At 37.7% G+C, this 21,619-nt stretch overlaps 2 protein-coding genes across 3 annotated transcripts in view; one reads left to right on the forward strand and one right to left on the reverse strand.

Annotated features, from left to right (window-relative positions):
- Window positions 1–21,619, forward strand: part of PIE1 (SNF2 domain-containing protein / helicase domain-containing protein) — a 181,288-nt gene that overhangs the window by 75,155 nt on the left and 84,514 nt on the right. The window lies entirely within an intron of this gene.
- Window positions 11,414–13,221, reverse strand: LOC147641996 (putative xyloglucan endotransglucosylase/hydrolase protein 28). Its single transcript, XM_086804029.1, has 4 exons — window positions 12,972–13,221; window positions 12,601–12,701; window positions 12,196–12,404; window positions 11,414–11,930 (listed from the first exon to the last, which is right to left on the reverse strand). The coding sequence occupies exons 1-4, from the start codon at window positions 13,219–13,221 to the stop codon at window positions 11,555–11,557; spliced, it is 936 nt and encodes a 311-aa protein (XP_086660155.1). The 3' UTR covers window positions 11,414–11,554.

The following is a 21,619-nucleotide window of genomic DNA, read 5'->3' on the forward strand; positions in this document are numbered from 1 at the left end:
ATTGAATAGAGTTCTGTACTGCACTCCATCGATTACCTTGTCTAGAAAAGCCACGTATAAAGGCTGATTTCAAGGTTTTGAAGTTGGTCTTGATCGCCGACATCAATGCAATGCACCATCGACTAGCTTTTCCCTCTAAGCATAAGTTCAACACATGTACCTTAGTTGGGCAGTTGGGATTTTCAAAGGCTTCACATCTCTGTTCAAACATTTGAATGAATTGAACATGGTTTGTTGTTTCGTCATATTTTCCCATAATTTTGGAAATTTGTACGGTCGAAATTCTGTATGAATCATTGAGGCCGTATGTGAGTGCTCTTGTTGGAAGAGACTCAGTGAGTCCTTGGGCCACCCCTCTTCCTAGACTAGTCTAGTATGTCCAAGGTGTGGGCATCTAGGAAAGGGTTGGTCCTTATAGGATTTGCGAGAATGTTAGGGAAGGGACCAAAGCCTGGTGGGATCAAAGTCATAGGGGGTGTGAAACCCGGTGACACGCTTATTGCTATAGGCATGGCCAATGGCATGGGGATGTGAATTTGCGACATAGATCCTTGGTAATGGCACCAAATTTAGCTTCTCAATAAAATCCACTTCAAATCGGTGGTGAGATTTCCAATTTGGTCTGCTCAGATGATGAAGTACCACTACAACACATTGGGGGCATAGCAGCGTTTATTTTGTCGGGATGTAGGAGATTCCATTCACTGCTCCACAGCAAAATTTCGCTGCCTAGTAGCATTTCTGGCAGTGAAATGTTTCTCCTCCATAGCGTTTATAGCAGCAAAATCTCATTGCTATATTATAATTTTGCTACTGTACAAAAAAAATAGCAGCAAATTACGCTGCTATTTTCATTTCATGAAACTCTAGAGAGTTGTTAGATGCTCAATTTTAAAAATACATGTCACATACACATAGAAAATGATGTATAGTTTTTAAAAAACATCCATTAGAACCCTTGGAGACATGTTTCGAGCAAAAAAAAAGATAGTTGAAAACTTTTGTAGAGAATTTGGAAAAATCCCAATTCCCATTTTGTAAGATTGTAAGAAAGGAACCATGGTGAACCTTTTTAAGCTTTTGTCAAAACCCCCTCATGTGACATATCATTATAACGAGCTTAAAGAGTAGGTTCTTGATGCATATTCTCTGACAACTTTTGAGTTTGTATGCTTAAGACACACCAAAAAGTAGATTGAAAAGAAAATTCCCAAAGGCTTGAGATTTTCCAAATTCTCCAGTATGGTAATAGAAGCGAAACAATGTCAAGATCATGAATCTATCCCATCTTGTAATAAATCCATATGTGTTTCTTCATCAATGTCTATATCTAATGGAAGCTCAATGAAAAGATGGGGTTTCATATCAATATCAATATCACTATCATGATCCAATGAAGCATTATCATGATTGATAGGTGACTCATCATCTTCTTTGGAGATTGATGTTTCTCATGCTCTTGATTGGCCCCCTCCAAAATGTTTTCATCGTCTTCTTCCAATGAGCCGATTTGAGGTAGTACTTGCACCTTACATCTTGATCTTGAAAGATATGTTTTGAACGAGGGGAAACTTGTATAACATACCACCACTTTAGATCAATTCAATTGGTGTTAAACACAACCTAATATCACAAAGCAAAGAGGTTACACTTTTATTATACTACATCAAGATTTAATTTAGGATTGATAGTAGGGTTACTAACCTGTTGCTAGTGCTGAGGTAGTACAAAAGTATCTTTCTCATCATTCCAAAACTTGGTGGAATCAATTTGAAAGAACCCATTTGGATATTTCTTCACGGGTTGCTTGAGCACCTCTATATATCATATTGAACCATTTGACATCAAAGATGAATAGACTAAATGCTCTAAATCCAACCTCAAGAATATCTTAAATAGTTTCACAATACTCAAGATTGTCCTCTATGACATTGGTATCATGTCTACCAGCTCTACGTTCTTGCTCAAAAGTTGCCATCACACCACAATCAAATGTGTTTCTTTAAGAATCCACATGCTTCGTGCAAAAGTGCCTTCCCTCTAACCATATTGCATTATATAGTTTGTACTAACTAACCATATTGCATTATATAGTTTGTACTAACATTAAAGAAAAGCATGACATTTAGTATAGTGCATTAAACAAGGTATATATGTGAGATAGAGATGAAGAATGTACTTACTTGAGGGTCACATCCTCTTGCATACTCATGCTCTTCTCTTGTGATCATCTCTCCATTTTGTGATGCCATCGATATTGCCATACAAAGCCATTCTATATTGATCACATTTGGCAGAGGTTCCAAGCCAGGTGAGAATGGCAAGCGTCTATTTGCTCTTTTGAAAGCTCTTCTCTCATCCTTTCGTCTGTTGATTGCATCCTTGTATCTCCCAATCCACTTCTCCATGATGGGACTATTTAGAATGCAGAATATATTCACCTTTTGGCATAATGTTTCATCCAGTCTTCGTTGCCTTCCTTTTCCCTGAGGCACATTAGTGATTAGTCGATCATCTTCCTCATTGGTTCACAATCATGGCATGGAAGGATCTATGTGAGATAGATGTTTTGAGATATACACAAAAGAATCTTGCATCAACCATCCATTTTCCATGCTTGCTTCTGGCCTTGCTCTTTGTCTCACAAAGTCCTTTAAGGTCAAGGAAAAACATCCATCGAACATGAACAACACCACACAATGCCGCTTCATCAACCAAACAATCCTTATGATGCCATCGATTGAGCGATGAGTAGCATGCCATGTCATGAGTTCTACAATCCCCTTACATTTAAACATGTGTTGGATGCAAGGAATGATAGGGAAGTGTCTCAAAACCTTTTAGGGAACTTTATCTCCTTGCATAATCCCTATAGCTACTCTCCCCACATTGTAGACATTGTGTTGCATCTTTATTAACCCCTCTAAATAGCATGCAATCATTGGACATGTGTGTATTTTTGTGTAATCCATACCTAGCATAGAGAGCATTTTATGACACCCATGTTGTGAGTTTGGTAATAGATTTTGAGGGAGAAGAATCTTCTTGAGAAGCCTACAACAAAACATAAGAAATCATATGTCAAAATATTAGCAAGGAGAGTATATAGAACATGAAACATTTTCTATTTGAGAGAATAGAATGAGATGGTCTTACCAAAGAAGATTTGTGACACTTGCATCACTCCATCCATAAGTTGTTTGTAAGTTCAATAGCTCCAAATTTGCACGCAGTGTGGAGTACAAACATTCCTCATACAAAGGGGTGCTTGCCTCTCTATGTAAGGTTTCCTCCTCTTGTGACATTGGAGCTTGCTCACTATCAGCTATGACCTCCTGTCCAAAGAAGTCATTCACCATGTTGTCCATGCTGAGATTCTCTTCCTCCTCATGTGGCAATGGTGGAGGCACCTCATTCATTTTGGTTGGGGAAGATAAGTCTCATCCATGCTTTCCATATGAAGCCTTGCTACCTTTCACACTCTACTCGATGATGTCACCGAATGGTGTGGCATGTTACCTAGCACTCTTGTATGGTTTTTTTGCTCCATATCATCATCCGCACTTTGTCGTGCCACTGCCTCATGAAGACCATATGTTTCGACATGCTCAATTGTTATACAACATTGTCGTATATACTGGCCCTTGCATTGATCACACACACAATGAATTTTTTCTCTCAACCATGCCTCAAAACCAACTTCCGGCCCTTGATGATCACTGTGAGACATCTTTAACCTGGCCAAAGCTAATTTAGGGTTCATACAAAACACACAATAACATCTAGAATTGTAAACAGAAAATTACCCAGGGTTTTGCTGTTGCACAACAAACATAGTAGCATTGTTTCTTTGTCCAAGCAAACGAAAAATTTTGCTACTGAGCAGCAACCTGTGAACTGTGAATACTGCCTAAATCACCGCCAATGGGTGTCAATACCTACCTACTTCCCCTATCTTGCACATATACAGGCTATGCCGGAAGCTCGACTATTCCTCCCACCAAACTCTTCTCTCAAGGATTTTGCATCAGTCAACTCTCCCTCTCCAAGGTAAGCCCTCTTTCTTTCTTTCTCCAAGCTTGAATGGAAAGCTTCAATCTTTACCTTATTCCAAGCTTTCATGGAAAGCTTGTTCATAGCTCAATGTGAGCTTTTCTTCCCCTTCTCCCTTCCCCTCTCTTTCCTCTCCCTTGCCCTAACCCTAACCCTAGCCTAATGCATAGAGCTCTAATAGAGAGCTCTCCATCAAATCTTTCTATTAGGCATTCTATGCATAGAGCTAGGGTTTAGGCTTAACATAAACTAATTTTTTCATTCACTTATGTACTCAGAGTAGGGTTTAGGATACTCACCTCTTTTTGCTCTTTGTTCTCCTTGCTTGCTGTTAATGAGAGGACTAACTTTTTTATTTAATATGTTTCTTTTTTGTAGGTTTATTCAAGTGAACAAGGGTTTGGGCATAACCTCTCATACGCTAAGCCCTATGTCTTCATTTTAGATTACGCTTCTTGTCTTTGTGTTTTTGCACCCTTGGGTGCTAGGGATTAGGGTTAGGTCAATAGGCCTCTTGCACAATAGACTAATGCATAGCCCTTATGTAATAGGTATTATGCATAGGGCTTATGCATAAGCCCCATGCAATAGGTTTTATACATAGTCTATGTAATAAGGCTTATGCATAAGTCCTATGCAATAGGTTTATGCAAAGCCTTATGCAATAGGGCTTATGCATAAGCCCTATGAAATAGGTTTATGCATAAGTCCTATGCATAGCCTATTGTACAAGCCTTATGCATAGGCTATGCAATAGGGCATATTACATAAGCCTTATGCATAGGCTTTGCAATAGGCCTTATGCAATAGGCATTATGCATAAAACCTATTTCATAATATGTTAAAATGAACTAATTTTATGATTTTTTATGATAATATTTTGTATGTCTATTCAAGCAAACAACCACCAAGGGTTTAGGCCATGGGCGGCTCATACGGATTCGACTACAAGAGGTAAGCCCTCTTTTTCCATTCTTTGTTTATGCTTATTCTCTTTGTGTTTTTTCACCCTTGAATATTGGGGATTAGGGTTAGGTCAATAGGCTTATGCATACCCTATGCATAGTGCTTATGCATAGGGTATGCATAGTGCTTATGCATACGTTATGCATACCCTATGCATAGTGCTTATGCATACCCTATGCATAGTGCTTATGCATAGGTTATGCATAGTGCTTATGCATACCCTATGCATAGTGCTTATGCATAGCCTATGCATAGTGCTAATGAATGAATGTTTTGATTTATTATGATAATTTTTGTAGGTCTATTCAAGTGAATAACCACTAAGGGTTCCAGCCACGTAGCGGTTCATACAGATTCGGCTAGAAGAGGTAAGCCCTCTTTTTCCATTATTTGTTTATGCTTCTTCTCTTTGTGTTTTTTCACCCTTGGGTGTTGGGGATTACGTTTAGGTCAAGAGCCTATGGATTAGGTTTAGGTCAAGATCCTATGCCCTTAGGTTTAGGTCAAGAGCCTATGGCCCCTTATGGTTATCGGCCGCGAGAGTAGGTGGTTATAGTGGAGGGGGAGCCCTCGATCTTCTCACTATCCTTCTCTTGTAAAAGAGGAGCTGCCTTTGGATTTAATAGTAGGGAGCATGTGGAAAGTCCTCAGAAGCTATCATTTGAAAGTAGCACTGTCCACCCTGCTTGTTTAAGTAGTATTGTAGGAGGTCTTAACAATGTTCTAATATCACATGTTGCCTTTCTTGTCCAAGCTTGTGTTGTTTTTTTCTCTTGGTTGGCTTGACATTATCGAGGTAAGCTCTCTTATTCATTCAAGCTCATGTTTATTGAACCCTTGGGTGTCAAGTTTAGGGTTTAGACTTGTGCATAGAGATATGGGGCATTGTTATATGCCATTTAGAATGCTGTTTATGTCAAGTTAGGAGTGGTTATCCACGCGCATAGGTGGTTATAGTGGAGGGGGATCTCTTGATCTTCTCACTATCCTTCTCTTGTAAAAGAGGAGTTGCCTTTGGATTTAATAGTGGGGAGCGTATGGAAAGTCCTCGGAAGCTATCATCTGAAAGGGGCACTATCCACCCTCCTTGTCTAAGAAGTATTGTAGGAGGTCTTAACAATGTTCTAATATCACATGTTATATTTTTTGTCTAAGCTTTAATCATGGCTTTTGTTAGAGCAATTGTTTTTTGTTGCCTCATGCATGTATGTATAGGCAATGCCGATCGACCCCTCAGAAGACCCTGATAAGACAAATCTGCTATCTATTATAAGTGAACAATATGGGTAGCAATCTTGGTCTCAGTTTACTCAGACACAGGTATGGTTCCATCAAACCTTTTCACATACACAAAGTTAATCTTTTATACATTCTATAAGTTTTATTTTTAAATCTTATATACAGACGAGCTTATTTTTAAATCTTATATACAAACAGGCTTACAATCCGGCTAGTCGACGCCATGGGGGCAATCTACCCCACTTGGCCAATTGACACCATGGGGGTAGTTTACCCCACTTGGCCAGTCGGGGCAGACCATGCCTTTGATAGGCGCATGGCCGAGTGGTGTAGGCTCATCACGATATGGTTGTGATGAGCCTACACCACCTTCCTTGAGTAGACCCACCCCCACTCCCTCATGTCCGTCTTCACCAAACGACGATGTAGTAGGAAGTCTGGGGGGTAGTAGACGTGCTAGTGGGGGGGAATAGGCTGCTTTTGCTTTGGAAAAATCAGCACTAGGTCTCCCGATGCGTCTCCCCAACATGGGGCTCTTTATCTACACATTATGAGCTAGCCCCTACTAGGAGACCCATTCCACCATTCAATCCACGCACCCTACCATATAATGTGGATGTCGATGGTGCCCTCGTGATGGATGCACGAGGAAAGCAAGTCATGAACGACATGCATGTACTTGTAAACTTAAAGTTCATGAACTCCTTAAAAAAGTGGAAAACACAAGATGAAATTTCAAAGCAATATGTCATTGATGTGCTTAAGTCAGAGCTCCCTGGTCCACATGCAGGTCTTTGCTTCTCTGAGGAGTGGATGAAGAGGCGAATCAAGCTTTTTCTCTCTAATAGGAGAACAAATATCAAGAGAGCAGTAAAGAATAACTTGGAGAAGCCCAGCATTTGCATGGCCGCGAGGAGTGGAGGCATGCATGTAGCTTCATGTGAGAAAGCACCTAGGTGCTTTTCAACAATAAGCGGCACTGAGTGCTTCCCGACTACGGCAGCGAGGGGCTTCACACTTTGGCTTCGGTGGAAAATCCTCCTTTACTGCTCGTTTTGTAAGTAATCATTTCTTCTCCTCTTTCATTTTATTTTGTACTATATTGTTTTCTTTAACTAATTGTATATTTTCTTTTTTTTTTTGTAGAGGGAGGTTGTTGGGTGTGACCCAACAAAGGAGGATTACGACTATGGGTATAGAGTGCCCCATCCGTAATTGTGGGCGTGGATGCGTACGCTAGGTGTACACTTGCATGAGTCCATTTTGGGGACTCAAGCAGATGAGGTAAGAGCCTAAGCCATTCTCTTTTCTATGTCTAATTATATTATAATGCCCTTCATTACATTGCGCTTGATGGCATGTATGTAGATGAAGGAGAAGATGAAGAGGAGAATCTTGATTATGAGCATGAAGTGATAGAAGAAAGTGAAGAGGATGAGGAAGATGACGACGATGATCCCTCAGAATCCAATGAGGATTACAGTTAGATACCTCTTCATTGTAAATACTTTATGTATATATGGCCAAAGGCCCAACACTTTGTGAAATATAATAATGTTTGGGCTCAATTGCATTCTCCACAATGTATGTGTTTCTTATGTCTGTGTTTGTGTTATAAAACTGGAACTCTAACTCTGCCCCAGCTCCTTTTTTGCTATGCAGAGCTTTCATTGCTGAACAGCAAAAATAGTGAGGAAATATCACAGGCTGAGCAGCAACGTAATTTTGCTGTGGGACAGCGAAATATCGTTGCTATTTTCTACTGGAGCAACGACCGTTGCAGCGAAAATAGCAGTGTTTCTAGCAGCAAAAATAGCCCGACATCTACCTACCCTTCTAGTTATAAAAAACACTGTTATTTTTGTTGCTACACCCTCATTCTGTTGTAGTGTGTACCTTGGTTCACGATTCCAAAAGTGGTCTCTACCCCACTCTCTTCGGATACGAGAGAGATGAGGGAGGGGCAACTTCTCTAGTATTTGCATCATTGTATTGTGGAATTCAAAATTCGAGGAATGACAAGCTGTCTCGAAGGTTAAGAATCTTGAGTAAGCGTCTTCCTTCTCCTACAATCATTCATTCACCAAATCAAGTTGTACTAGTAAGGTATTTATCAAGAAACATCTAATTGAGGTAAAACTTATACTTCAAAACAACCCTAAATAACAAATCCTAGGAACTAAAACTTTGCTCTGACACCAATTGTCAGGTCCCCAACCTAAAAAGGGGAATCCTTAAGAGAATCTCACACAAGTGGGTCATCAATGTGTGTAGCATTAGTTGAGCTTGATATCTCAACACTCCCCCCTCAAGCTCAACTCCACACACTATACTCCAAGTACACACATAAACTTGTGGAGCTTATTGCGCCCAATGCCTTTGTGAATCTACATCACTTGATCCTCTGCTAATATATACCATATCTACATCACCTGCTAGAACCTTCTCCTTCACCAAGTGATAATGTGCCCCTCAAGGTGGTTCATTCTAGCATGATATACTGGGATACTAGCATGTATACTTCTCATGTTATCATAATAAATGACAATAATCCTATCTACAGGCTCACCCATATCACTAAGTAGCTTCTAAAACTAAGCTACCTGAAAAGGTGCCATAGTTGTGCCATGTACTCTACCTATGTACTCAATAAGGCAACTTCTTGCTGCTCCAACTGACAACATAACTCTTAAAAGAAAACATAAAGCCACTAGTAGATCGTCTGTCTATGACTCTACCAGCCAAATAATAGAAAGCTCCAAGAAATGGCCTTGCAAACTATACAATACTCCATAAACCATTAGCAGCATAAATAAAACCTAGGGAGAGCCTAATTAAGTTTCATTTCTAAAAATTAAAAGAAAAACCAAAATTTTACTTATAATAAACACATCTTGACTTTGGGAGAGTGGGATGTGGTCTTCTAGCTCTAGAAATAACTCCAAGAGCACCGGAGAGAGTGAAGAGCGTGGTAGGAGAAAATAGGCAGCTATAGGAAATAATTGTTATGATAAAAAGAAACTCCCAAGGGCTAGGGAATTAGGTACATTTTAAAGCCATGCGGATAGGAAAAGAAGTCTCCAGACATGCCAAATTTAGTCGTAGCATAATTGTGGGTGGTGGCTCCACATGAAAAGGGGATGGTAGCAGGTGAAGTGAGAAGCATCTTTCCCTTTCTAGAATGAGGTTTAGGAGACACATGTCTGAGAATGGGAAAGAAAGCATCTTGATAAAGTTCCCTAACTAGGCTCCTTATATTAATAAGGTCTAATTGACTAAGGTTAAAATCAATACAATAATGGGCACCTAGGTGCCCAAATGGTCACTTACACTTGCCCAAAATTTCACCCTTCACAAAAATCACTAAGAATAATTTCTTTCTGATTTTTAAGAATAATGTGTTTTAATTTTAAAATAAATTTGTTATTTTCTTTGATATCTTGTCAATGTACAATGTCTAGCTTGAAATCAAGATTTATCAACTAACTCCCGGCGACAGGGCTGATGGCCTGCTTAAGAATTTTTCTAGCATGGATATCTTATCCTCCTATATGTGTAACATCTCATTGTTGGGGGATGTTTACTATCTACGCATGCATAAACATAAGGGCCATGTAGAGAGATAAGAACTTGTTGGGGGTTGTTTACTATCTTCTCCTCCTTTGTGTGTAACATCTCGTTGTTGTTGGGGATTGTTTACTATTTGCATAAACATAAGGGCCATGTAGAGAGATAAGAACTTATTCACACTTTTCGGCCATCTATCCATCTATCTATCCACAATAAATAGAGCATACATAGAGCTATGTATGCTCTATGCATATTCCAGATAGCTTATGCATGCTCTAGATAGCTCTATGCATGCTATGTATGCTCTATTTATGCATGCATACTTAGTGTCTAGCTATATGCTCTATTTATGCTATGTATGCTCTATTTATGCATACTTAGTGTCTAGCTATATGCATACTCTGTATGCTCTATTTATGCATACATAGTGTCTAGATCTATGCATACATACATAGAGCATAAATAGAGCTATGTATGCTCCATTTATGTATGCTATATGTTCTATTTATGCTCTATGCATGCTATGTATATGCTTATGTTTTCTCTATTTATCCACACATACAACTATGTATATTTGAGCTATGCATACTTCATTTATTTATACATAGAACTATGCATGCACTATGTATACTCTATGGATGTATGCATAGAAAAATGCATGCTCTATGTCTGCATATAGAACTATGTATGATCTATGTATGCATGTATAGAGCTATGTTGCATAAACATATGTATACTCTATGTACGCTACACATTGTGCAACACCATTGAATTAAAGGCAAGATTTCATTAGGAAACCTCAATTTGAAGATGCCATAAGAGGGAAAGTTGTTCTTAGCAAACTCTACCCAATGACAAAGATGGATTCTTTTTCCAACATATGTATACTCTATGTACGCTACTCTATGTACGCTACACATTGTGCAACACCATTGAATTAAAGGCAAGATTTCATTAGGAAAGCTCAATTTGAAGATGCCATAAGAGGGAAAGTTGTTCTTAGCAAACTCTACCCAATGACAAAGATGGATTCTTTTTCCAACAAACCTTTTAGGGTTTTCAATTGTGCAAAAATCAGGGTTAGGGTTTTGGAGACAAGATGATACAAAGTTGCTCATTGCGATGGTATGGGCTTAGGTGTGTTACTGATTAGCTCATGCAAGGTATTAATCATCCGACTCACCACAGATGGAAAATTTGAATCTGAATATGAGGCATATTCATCTTCTTTCATTTTCATCCCCAAGTGAATGTTGGTGAGTGATTCACTCGACTTGATTTCTTGTACACCAAGCATTGCCTCAAGAGATGGCCTCCTTTCCCATCCACGGATTGCATGGGACAATCGCCATGGGAAACATTTGCATATATAAAAACCAAATAAAAGACAAGGAAAAGATCCTCATTTTGAAGTAAGAAGTGAATGAAAAGCATAATGCATTACAAAGCTGTGAAAAAAACCGAAGTTTAACATACACACGTTGCTTTCCACTTTTTTTAGAGGAGAGAGAGAGAGAGAGAGAGAGAGAGAGAGAGAGATTTGTTTTGAGAAGTTTTTAACAAATTTCTTTGGGTTCTTCAAGAGGGAGAAAATGAGAATAATTCTTTAAAAGCATTAAAGGAAAGGTTTGAAGTGGTCATCACAAATCGAATCATGATGTAAAGGAGTAGCTTGAACTTGAAGGTAGGCAAAACAGCAGAATCCATCGCCTTTCTCTATAAGTAGTCAAGTTATGATTTGTTTGCATTCAGGGAGTTGTTGAGGGTAGCGGTGGAAATCAGAACAATAGTCATAAACCATGTAATTTTGTCTAACCCATTGTAAGCCCATCTCTTGATCCAATGTTAGGAAGGGGTTGAAGAAAGGGTTATCTGAGGTGGTGCTAGCAGCAGCTTCTTGTTGGCGTCCCTGCAACACAAAGTCCGTGTATGTCGCAATGAAGGGTGCAAATGTGTAGTTTGCCTTGTATTTTCCACCATCCGTTGCCCATGACGATGCATCCCATATCGTCCCATACACAGACATGGGCTTAGATGGATATTGTGAACCCAACTCCTTTGAGTTCTTGAATTCTCTCACAGCTATCCCATCTATTGAAAATCTGTGAAGAGTCAGCTTAGTATTAACAAACAATGTAAGATTGATTTCTTTATCACATACAAATAGGTACATTATTAATGTTTATGGCTTTATAAGCTGTCAACGATTTGCAAGTGCGTTTGCTTAACAGCACATCATGAATGTATGGATATGTCTGCGATATTCTATGGTGAAAAGGATTCAATTGACGACTAGAATAAGCATACTAGGTATGAAGGTTTCCATTAAATTTAAGGAGTGCTTAATTGCAGGGTGAAGGGGTTTACACTGTGTGGTTTGGAGTCCATAAGATGGTGTAGTGATGGAAATCCATGGCGGGATCAAACCAGAGATGGAACCGTTGTTCTCTTCCTATGCTTGTGCTACCATTCCCATAAACATTGGTCTGCACAATATATGGCTCCCCAGGAAGCACTCCCAAGAACTCAAAGTCTATTTCATCGTGGTTATCCTCATATACGCCATTGTTCGAAGTCTGGAAAAGAAAAAGAAAAAAGACAGAGAAACTGATCAGAGGTAGAATTAGGTCAAGTGGTTCCATCATGCAGTTGGGTTTCTGATCGGAGGCTTAATGTAATCCGAAGAATCATTTGGTGAAAATCTTTTCATTACTATCATCAAATGAGATACAAAGGCCAGATCCAAATTATCGATCGTTTGTTTGTACCCACATAGAACGTAATCGCCACGCCCGCCGAATTGTTCGCAGGGAGTTTGATCGCGGCACTAAACAGTCCAAAGTGGTAAGGCGAGTTTGATTTGAAGCCAGTGCCTGCATGCATGAAGGTGCACACCATTGATCACGCAAGGAGAATTAAATTATCATCTTTAATTAACGCTAATTCCTAGTTATGGACAGTTTTTTTTTTTTGTGGAATTTTCGATGAAATAGTTTTTCGATCGCTATTCGGTTTACTGCAGTACTGTAACTGCCGCCCATAATGAAGTCGATAAATGCTGCATTTATAGTATTAATGAAATATTTCCATTTGCAGCAGTGATCGAGAGCTAATTGCAGATGAGTAGATTATGTATTACTCGCCTGAGCGTTGATCGAGAGTGAGGTTAACGTAAAGGCCGTCGTCGGAGATGATTTGATGGTCGGAAGACCAGAGGTTGACGAATGCAGAAGAGAAAGTCTGTGGCTTGTATTGCGGACTACTGTAAGGTGGGAAAGAGTAGGAGAAGGGCGGTTGCGGCGCAATATTATCATTTGTATTGGGTTTTAAACCCAACACAGATGATGCACTAATCATGATAACTGCAAAGATTGATAGCGAGTTCACGGCCATTTGTTCCGCTTGTTTTAAGAGCATTCTTGAAAGAGAGAGAATCGCCCAGCACAGTTTTCTCCTTTTGCCTTTGTCTTTGTCTTGGGCGAAGCTCTAACGCCTAAAAGCCTCCGCCTATCTCTTCCGCTTCCGTTGCTTAACTACCTTCTCTCTCTCTCTCTCCCCCCCTCTCTCTATAAAAAAAAAAAAACACACACACACATATGTATGTTGAATACATAGTAGGCCATTCCACAATGAGCGCGTAAGGGTGTAAAAAAACACCATCAGTTGGTGAATGCATGCTTGAAGTCCATTCCACAATATGCATTTAACTATAAGGAAACACATTCATCTTGCATTAGATTTGCTTTGGTGATCAATGCATATGTCATATGCATCCATTATCTCCCACATCAACATTAATATATTCCAAGCTATACACATGACATCTTCTCACATGAACAACCATTCAAACTAAAAACCACAGTAACCTATTAACATGGAAAGGACTTTGTTTGGGGGTGAAAGCATGGTATGTTGTACCCATTTAGTAGTGTTTTTGATAAAAATTTGACAGGTACTAAGCATACTTTTAGTACTAAATAAAGATCCATGGCAAGAAAATTTAGAACTCTAAAAATAGAGATCCTCCCGTAATTCAATAAATTTTGGACATGCATGGTAGTTCGCTTCGACTTCATTGAGTGCTCGATCTTCCCCGATTTTCGTGACTCTGGTTTCTCAGAAGCTCTCTCCTACTCTGCCACTACCACGCTTCTGCCCCTCCCCCCCTCTCTCTGCCTCTGTCCTTGCCCCGCTTGTTCTCTCTCTAAATATCTCATTTGTATGAAACATTCAACTGAGCCATGCGTGTCCGCGGGATCATCGGGTGGATATTCAAAGTGCTCGGACAGGAACAAGCATGGTCTTGCATTGTCTACAATGCGTTACTTCCTTAATGTTACTAGCAATTTTGACAGAGAAGGACGATCAAAAATTCTTGGTAGGATCTTAAGACATCCAGAACTACAAGAAATTGTGAAGAAGACAGTGTTTCCTAACTAGATGATTTTAGAGGTGATTGTAGAGAATATAAAGACATCACTGAGCATGATCAAAGGCGTGAAAAGTGCAGATAAGCTAGGTGCAAAGAGAGCGACACTTCACATGGTTACTAACAATGCGGCAAAAAAACAATGTAGTGACAGGAGAGTTGCTAAAGCCCTTGGTATCCAACCAAGAAATTTGAAGAAACATATTGCTGATGTACAAGCTAAATAGTTCAAATGGGTGGGAGAAGGTCACAAACGTAGGAATGATTGTCTAAGTGAAGAGATTGTTCACTCTGTCATTCAATTTTGGACAAGCAACACAAGGGTGTCTCCAAAGAAGAAGGACGTGTGCAGGCCGCAGCGGATAAGTCGAAAAAACTACAGAGTTCATCCCAGCCACTACTTGGAGCTTACCGAGGTATATCTACATCATTATTTTTTTCTCAGGAAAGTAAATTTGGCTCCTCGAATTGCTATCCAAGTGTAGACAAAATCTTGCATTAGAAGAGATACATCAATCAAAACTCTCTTCAGCACCTAAACTAATCACTGGCCAAGTTCTGCTTTCTGCTTCTGCCCAAAGGGAGTCAAGGGCACTATCTACATCATTATTATCTTCAACATGATATTACCTCTTTGATCTTCTTCTTCGAATTGTTTAGGTTATTAGTACGATTAGTACTAATAGTACTATTAGTACTAGCAGGATCAAAACTAAAACCACTGAAACTACTATTGGTAGTATCAAAGTTCATACTTACTAACTATTGATTTTGTAAATTTTTTCTTGTGGTTATGCAGGCAAAATTCTTCATGAACTTCAAAGAACAACATCCCTCCATTAACATTGGCTTTTGTGCTTTTTAGAGCCTGAATCCTTATTTTGTTAGAAAACTTGAGAGAAACACGTGCTATTGTGTTTACGATACAAGAATTGATTTAATGCGGATTGCTGTGAATTTCATGAGGACCGATACAAAATCATTGCATGTGATTGCTTGTGTATGGTTTGCAGGCCCAATGAGGAGGAAAAGTGCAATGCCTATGCAGCCACCTACTCTTCAATGTCAGAATTGTGGGGGTCAATAGTATGCCCAAAGGAAGAGTGAGCTGAGTGGCACAAGCTTGCATGCTTACTGCAAACGTGTAAGAACTGTCTGAAACCTTTTTTTTTAATCCTCATAAGCTTGATGTAGCAAATCAAGAACTGGTAAAGTGGAAGACTTATGAGTATGTGGAAGAACTGGTAAAGTGGAGGACATAGGAAAAGGTCAAATAAGGAAATGCATAAAACAAGTCTACAAGGAGACTTATGAGTATGTGGAAGAACTGGTAAAGTGGAGGACATAGGAAAAGGTCGAATAAGGAAACGCATAAAAGAAGTCTACAAGGAGACACATGCAAAAGACATTATCCCACTGTTTTTGCAACATTTGAATGTGTTCATCCCTCATAACTTTCAAAGTTACTGGCCAGAATTCTCAATTCAAAGAATGTTTAAAGAATTTTCTAGATGATTTTATGATGTCTGTTGTTGACTTTGCCGAGAATTATACCTTCAAGGGGTGCAGAACGAAATCTAGTCCATGCATTGGTATAGTGACCAGTGTACAATATTGGTACAAATTTATTAAGCTTCATTAGCAACATCTTTTGTCTCAAGGACTGAAGTTTACAAGGCACTGGGTTTGGTCGGATGGAGAAGCATCTCAATTTAAGGCAGCATGACCATTTTACTTCATTTGTAAGGTGTGTGTTGGTCTATGTTACTACTACATTAGTACTCTGTGTTAGTCTGTGGTAGTACTCTGTGCTAGTTTGTGTTAGTACTCTGTGTACTATGTTAGTACTATGTTAGTACTATGTTAGTACTATGTGTAAGTACTACGTTAGTCTGTGTTGCTCTGTGTTAGTACTATGTTAGTACTCTGTGTTAGTACTATGTTAGTACTTTGTGTTAGTTTATGTTAGTACTCTGTGTACTATGTTAGTACTATGTTAGTCTATGTTGCTCTGAGTTAGTATTATGTTAGTACTCTATGTTAGTCTGTGGTAGTACTATGTGTTAGTACTATGTTAGTACTCTGTGTTAGTTTGTGTTAGTCTGTGTTAGTACTATGTTAGTACTCTATGTTAGTTTGTGTTAGTCTGTGGTAGTACTCTGTGCTAGTCTGTGTTAGTACTATGTTAGTACTCTGTGTTAGTACTATGTGTTAGTACTATTTTAGCACAGTCTCTGTATGTAAAAAATCAATATTGTTCAGCAATCAACAAAAATTTTATTATTTTGGTTATTACAGGTACTATTCACAAACCAACAGTCATTTTTCTTACCCTACATAACTTAAACCCAAGATGTGTACTCCTCCTTATAATACCTTAGTGAATCTTGATACATATGCTATGGAACTACTTTGGTACTGGGCATGGTAAGGGAGAGCATGATGGTGCGGGTGCTGTGATAACAAAGAGTGCTCTAACAACTGAGCAATTGGATGCAAATGATGGTGCTAAGCTGCAGAATGCCCATGATGTTGTTGAATGGTTGACTTGGAAGATGGTAGATGATGGAAAGCAAAGGCTTTTGGTGGAGGTGAAGATCAATGATGTCGACAGGAGCAATGCATACGCATGCCAAATGGTCAAAGATACTCACAAAACACATTGTGTGTTGGGATTCAGTCGCAAAGACCCTACACAATTTTTGTTTCAAAGTTTGTCATGCTTTTGTTCCTTCTGTGTTGATGAATCTTGGGACAAGTGCATTAATCTAAGCCATGTACAACCATGGAAGTTGCATAAGCTAGAGCCTCATAGAGAGGACAATAATACATTAGTTGTGGAGCAGGATGACATTGTCTACTCGGAGCAGCAAGACCAATTAGCTGCTATGTTAGAGGTTGGAGACTACCTGGCAGTGCTGCTAAAGTCTCATATGAACAAAGAAAATGAGGATTACTACATTGTGCTATGCAAACTAGCCAAGACAGTCCTCTCACAGCAAGTGAAGGATGGTTGGGGTAATGTTTTCAACATTGGAGATGCAGTGGTGCATGGTATCTATTATGCTAAATTGCCACAATGTAAAAATAGTTATGCCTTACTAAGGGAAGCACCTATGCTATGTTGCATGATGCTGATGCAATACTTGCAATAAAGTTCCCAATGTTACAAGAAAAGCACAACATAAAAGGGCACACAACAATTTATCGTGTCCCTCCGAAGGTGCATGAACACATCCTAGGTAATGTCTCACTCCTTAATTCCTAGGTAACGCTAAAGAAGGTCGATTGAGGGACAAGATTGGCAAGCTGGCTGCCTACATGGTTGACCTGCTTAACTACATCAAAGAGCTCAAGAATAGTGAGCAGTAATTTTTTAATATCATATCGTTCTCCGCGTTTTAAAAAGCGTCTAAATCCTAAAAAGAGTTGACCACTAAAAAAAGGTTAAAAGTCTTTATGCCCTGTCTCTTCACCTCCATCTTTGCGCCCTGTCTCTTCTCCTCCATCTTTGCGCAGCCGCCCTATCTCTTCGTATTCACACATATTTCATTTCAAGGGCTAATCATGGGCAACAAACTTCAAGGGGCTATGTGGCTTGAGAAGTCTCCACTCAAGGCCTTCTCTCCTATAAAGGAATGCAATTTCATCTCTACAGCCTCACTATTTTGCTTGCCTCTCTATGGCCTCACTATGGCCTTCTCTACAACCTCACTACCACCTTCTCTATAGCCTCACTATTTCAAATTAATCTTCAGTATGCCTAAATACAAGTATAAGGAGTGCCCGAGGGGGACGTGTGATTGTACGGACCACCATAACACAACCTCAGGGGATGAAGTGGATTATGATAACATGTACTCACCAATGTCCCAGGATGAGGATGAGGAGACCTCAAACCCCTCAGAGGAGGAGCAACATGAGGAGAACAAGGAAGAGGAGGAGTGGACTAAAGAGGAGAAAGAGGCATTTACATGTAGTGGGGATGATGAAAATGATGATTTGGATGGTGCTGTGAAGAAGACCTCGTTCGGTACCCTCACACAATCTTTCACTAGTGCAACACCTCATTGGTACCCTCGCATGCATCTCTCTCGTGTGACACCTCATTCGGTACCCTCACACAATCTTTCATTGGTGCGACACCTCATTCGGTACCCTCACACAATCTTTCATTGGTGCGACACCTCATTCGGTACCCTCGCACCTGCCATCTTATTCTTTCAAGATGATGATTTCAATAAGCATGTGTTTAAGGTAGGAATCTCGATTTCCTGTTCGATCTTCAAGATGGTGTCGTGAAACCCACATGGGTCAACAGATTATTTCTAACTTGTCTGTAAGAATTAGATGAAAGTTTAATAATTATTACTGATCTTGGTATGATACTGTATTAAAATTAGATTTTCTACACATAACATACTAAACTCCTCGGTCTAATATGGTTTTCAAGGATTTTAACTCTTGAAAGAGGTCTTATTTACAATTGATGTGTCTTGTTTACAATTGATGTTTGTAGACTTGAACAAAAATCTGTTTTTAAATAAGAAATCTGTAATCTTAATGAATCTTGTACTTGATTAAAGTTTTGGTTTGAACGTCTCTTGTACTAAAATAAAACTTCCTCTTAAGCTTGAATAGATCTTGTACTTGTATCTTGTGAAAAATTAAGACTATACTTTCTTGTGATTTGATACTTTGATTCGTAATCTTGACTTGATGGTTACTTTTAATCTTACCTTAACATCCATGATATGATCGAGTGATACAAAACTTGATTTTCAGAGTACTTTTCTAACAACTTAATGGAGAACTTGTCTTTATCTACTACTAGTAATTACTCATCACTTGAACTAATACTTGCTAGAGACCAACTAGCTATGTCATTAAATCTAGCATATCTTCTCTTAGTCGTAATAATCAATCCAAGTGATCTACTACTAGTACAAATTTTCCTTATTCTTGATATTATGAATTGAGTGTATTTTTGTCATCTGGAATCGGTTTCTAGAAACTAGGGTACTCGAAAGTTTTCTTCCTAGGTCTCAATGAATGGCTAATTAATAAAGAAGGAAATGAAAACTAGGGTACTCGAAAGTTTTCTTCCTAGGTCTCAATGAATGGCTAATTAATAAATAAGGAAATGAATACTTAATTTTTAAATTTTCAGAATCATTTCAGAATCAAGAGAATTATTCCAAAGAAATGAAATAATTAATTAATTCGACTTTAAAAATGATTAATGATTAATTCATAAAACTTAAACATATAAAAGAGAGTAAAATAAATGCTTACAAATTTTCCTAACCTTGAAAATGAAATTTCAATCATTTATAATGAAACTTGAATAAAATAATTAATTTAAAATAGTAAAAATTAATCAACAACTAATTTTCAAATTAAAGAGGGTTAAAGAAGTTAAAATTATAACTCACATGATTTTTTTGTAATTTCCTAGCAGTAAAAATAAATTTTCATATAATTATAAAGAAAAATCACTAAATAATTAATTTAAATAACTAAATTTATAAAAATTAATTTATAAATTTCATAAAATCTAAAAACATTTAAAAATTTACTTAAAATTTCCTTGGAGTTCTTCTACTATTTTTACTAATTTTATTATAATTTCAATCTACTTATGCATTATACAATGAAATAAATTATAAAAATTAATTGAAAAATATATTTAAAATCTAAAAAATTAGTAAAAAAATATTAAGAAACTAAAATTTTATTTTTATGAATTTTTCTACCATGCAACTATAATTTTTCAAACAATTGTTAATTAAAAACTAGGGAATAAACGATGAGATAATTAATTTTGCACATGCGAATGAATTAATCATCCAAAGAAAAAGTGATAATATGAACAATGACTAATGAAATTTATTTGGATTTAAAAGGATACAATCTAATAATTTTTAATGAATTAATAATTTGAAGAAACAATAAATTAAGATTTAATTATTATGATCATCAAATTAAATACTCGAAATTATAAAGATAAATAGAGAGAGTAGTGAAGGACTTAGCTCACATCAATTTGATTCACCGAGCTATAATTGATTTGGATGACACAAAATATGCATGCCATAATTTAATTAATCTGGAATGTGGATACGAGAACTTAACTCAAAACTTGTCGAAGTCAAGCTGCAAAAAATCAAAATGTTTGGAAAATATAGAAAATTATTTTATAAACTTTTCAAGGTATGAGAAAAGGCTTATCTCTTAATTTGTTGGGTTGAAAAAGAGAATATTAACTGATCAAATAGAAAATTTTATTAGTTAGTAAGTATAGGTATCATTCTCTGGTTGAAAGCCTTTACACGAAATTTCCGATGGGGTAGAAAGAGACTAAGTAGATTACATTTTTGAATAAAATCATAATTCAGAGGATGGTGAGTTGGTCTAAGAAGATAGTAATCTACTACCCCTAATTTTTCCAAAAACATGATTAGTTTAATATTATTCTGAAAGAAATTAATTGTAGTCTCAATAATGAGACGAAGCAACGTTTTTCGTCGTCGTTCTAGCATACCGGCTATCTAAAAATTTGTTCAATAGGGTTATTAAAAATATGTTGAGCCAAATATACATAAAATTTTTGTGGGTTGGTCGCCATGTGCTCGTAGACAATCTCCAAGATGTCTTCCATAAGCTTGATCCCCCGAGTCTTGAAAAATTCGAATCCACTGAAATTTTAACAACTGAAAATAAACCTAATGAGAAAGCTATGGAGACTTGAACATGGAATACCATAAGGCTTGGTAGAAGTCTTGAAGTTAAACAATTGAAAATTTTTGCCAAATATTACCCTAGAATACAATTGAATTTTGGCAAAAATTTTAAAATTGAAAATAGGACACTGATATCTATCACCATATAATATTAAATAATTTTTCAAACTTTGGCCACAGTTTAGGTAAAGTTGGGATGGGTTTGCAGATAGTGAATATTTATATATGCGCTACTCCCAGAATTAAGCTTTAATCAAAGCTTTTATAAGGCTTAAATTATATTGAGCTTAAATAAGCTTTATTAAAAAGCTTATCAAAGATTTTCTACTAAGCTTCAACCCGGCCGACGCAGCTGCGTGATTGGAAAGGAAATCTGCCGGGAATTTTCACCGCTGCCGAGTCGTGCAAGAGGCTGCCGCTAGTTCAATTGGAGAGAGAGAGGATAAAAGAAAAATACCAGTTGGAATTATATATACATACATATATATATATATATATATACATATATATATATATGTAGATATGGATTTTTTATTTGAATCAAACAAGAAAAATTAATAACCTCCACCCTTGATTATGGAATTCAAACACTCTTCTTGGTTTAGCAATCTGATTAAAG

The sequence above is a fragment of the Cibotium barometz genome, chromosome 1, assembly GCF_041138505.1.
Source record: "Cibotium barometz isolate CiBa-2024 chromosome 1, ASM4113850v1, whole genome shotgun sequence".
Lineage (NCBI taxonomy): Eukaryota > Viridiplantae > Streptophyta > Polypodiopsida > Cyatheales > Cibotiaceae > Cibotium > Cibotium barometz.

Bases quoted from the DNA above. Each gene is read 5' to 3' on its own strand.
- LOC147641996 (XM_086804029.1), bottom strand. From the start codon at position 13,221: ATGGCCGTGAACTCGCTATCAATCTTTGCAGTTATCATGATTAGTGCA. The intron at 12,405-12,600 runs GTGGGTACAAAC...TTTCTTTTCCAG, and splicing joins GCGTGGCGATTACGTTCTAT to ACTTCGAACAATGGCGTATA. The intron at 11,931-12,195 runs GTAAACCCCTTC...GACTCTTCACAG, and splicing joins TGGACTCCAAACCACACAGT to ATTTTCAATAGATGGGATAG.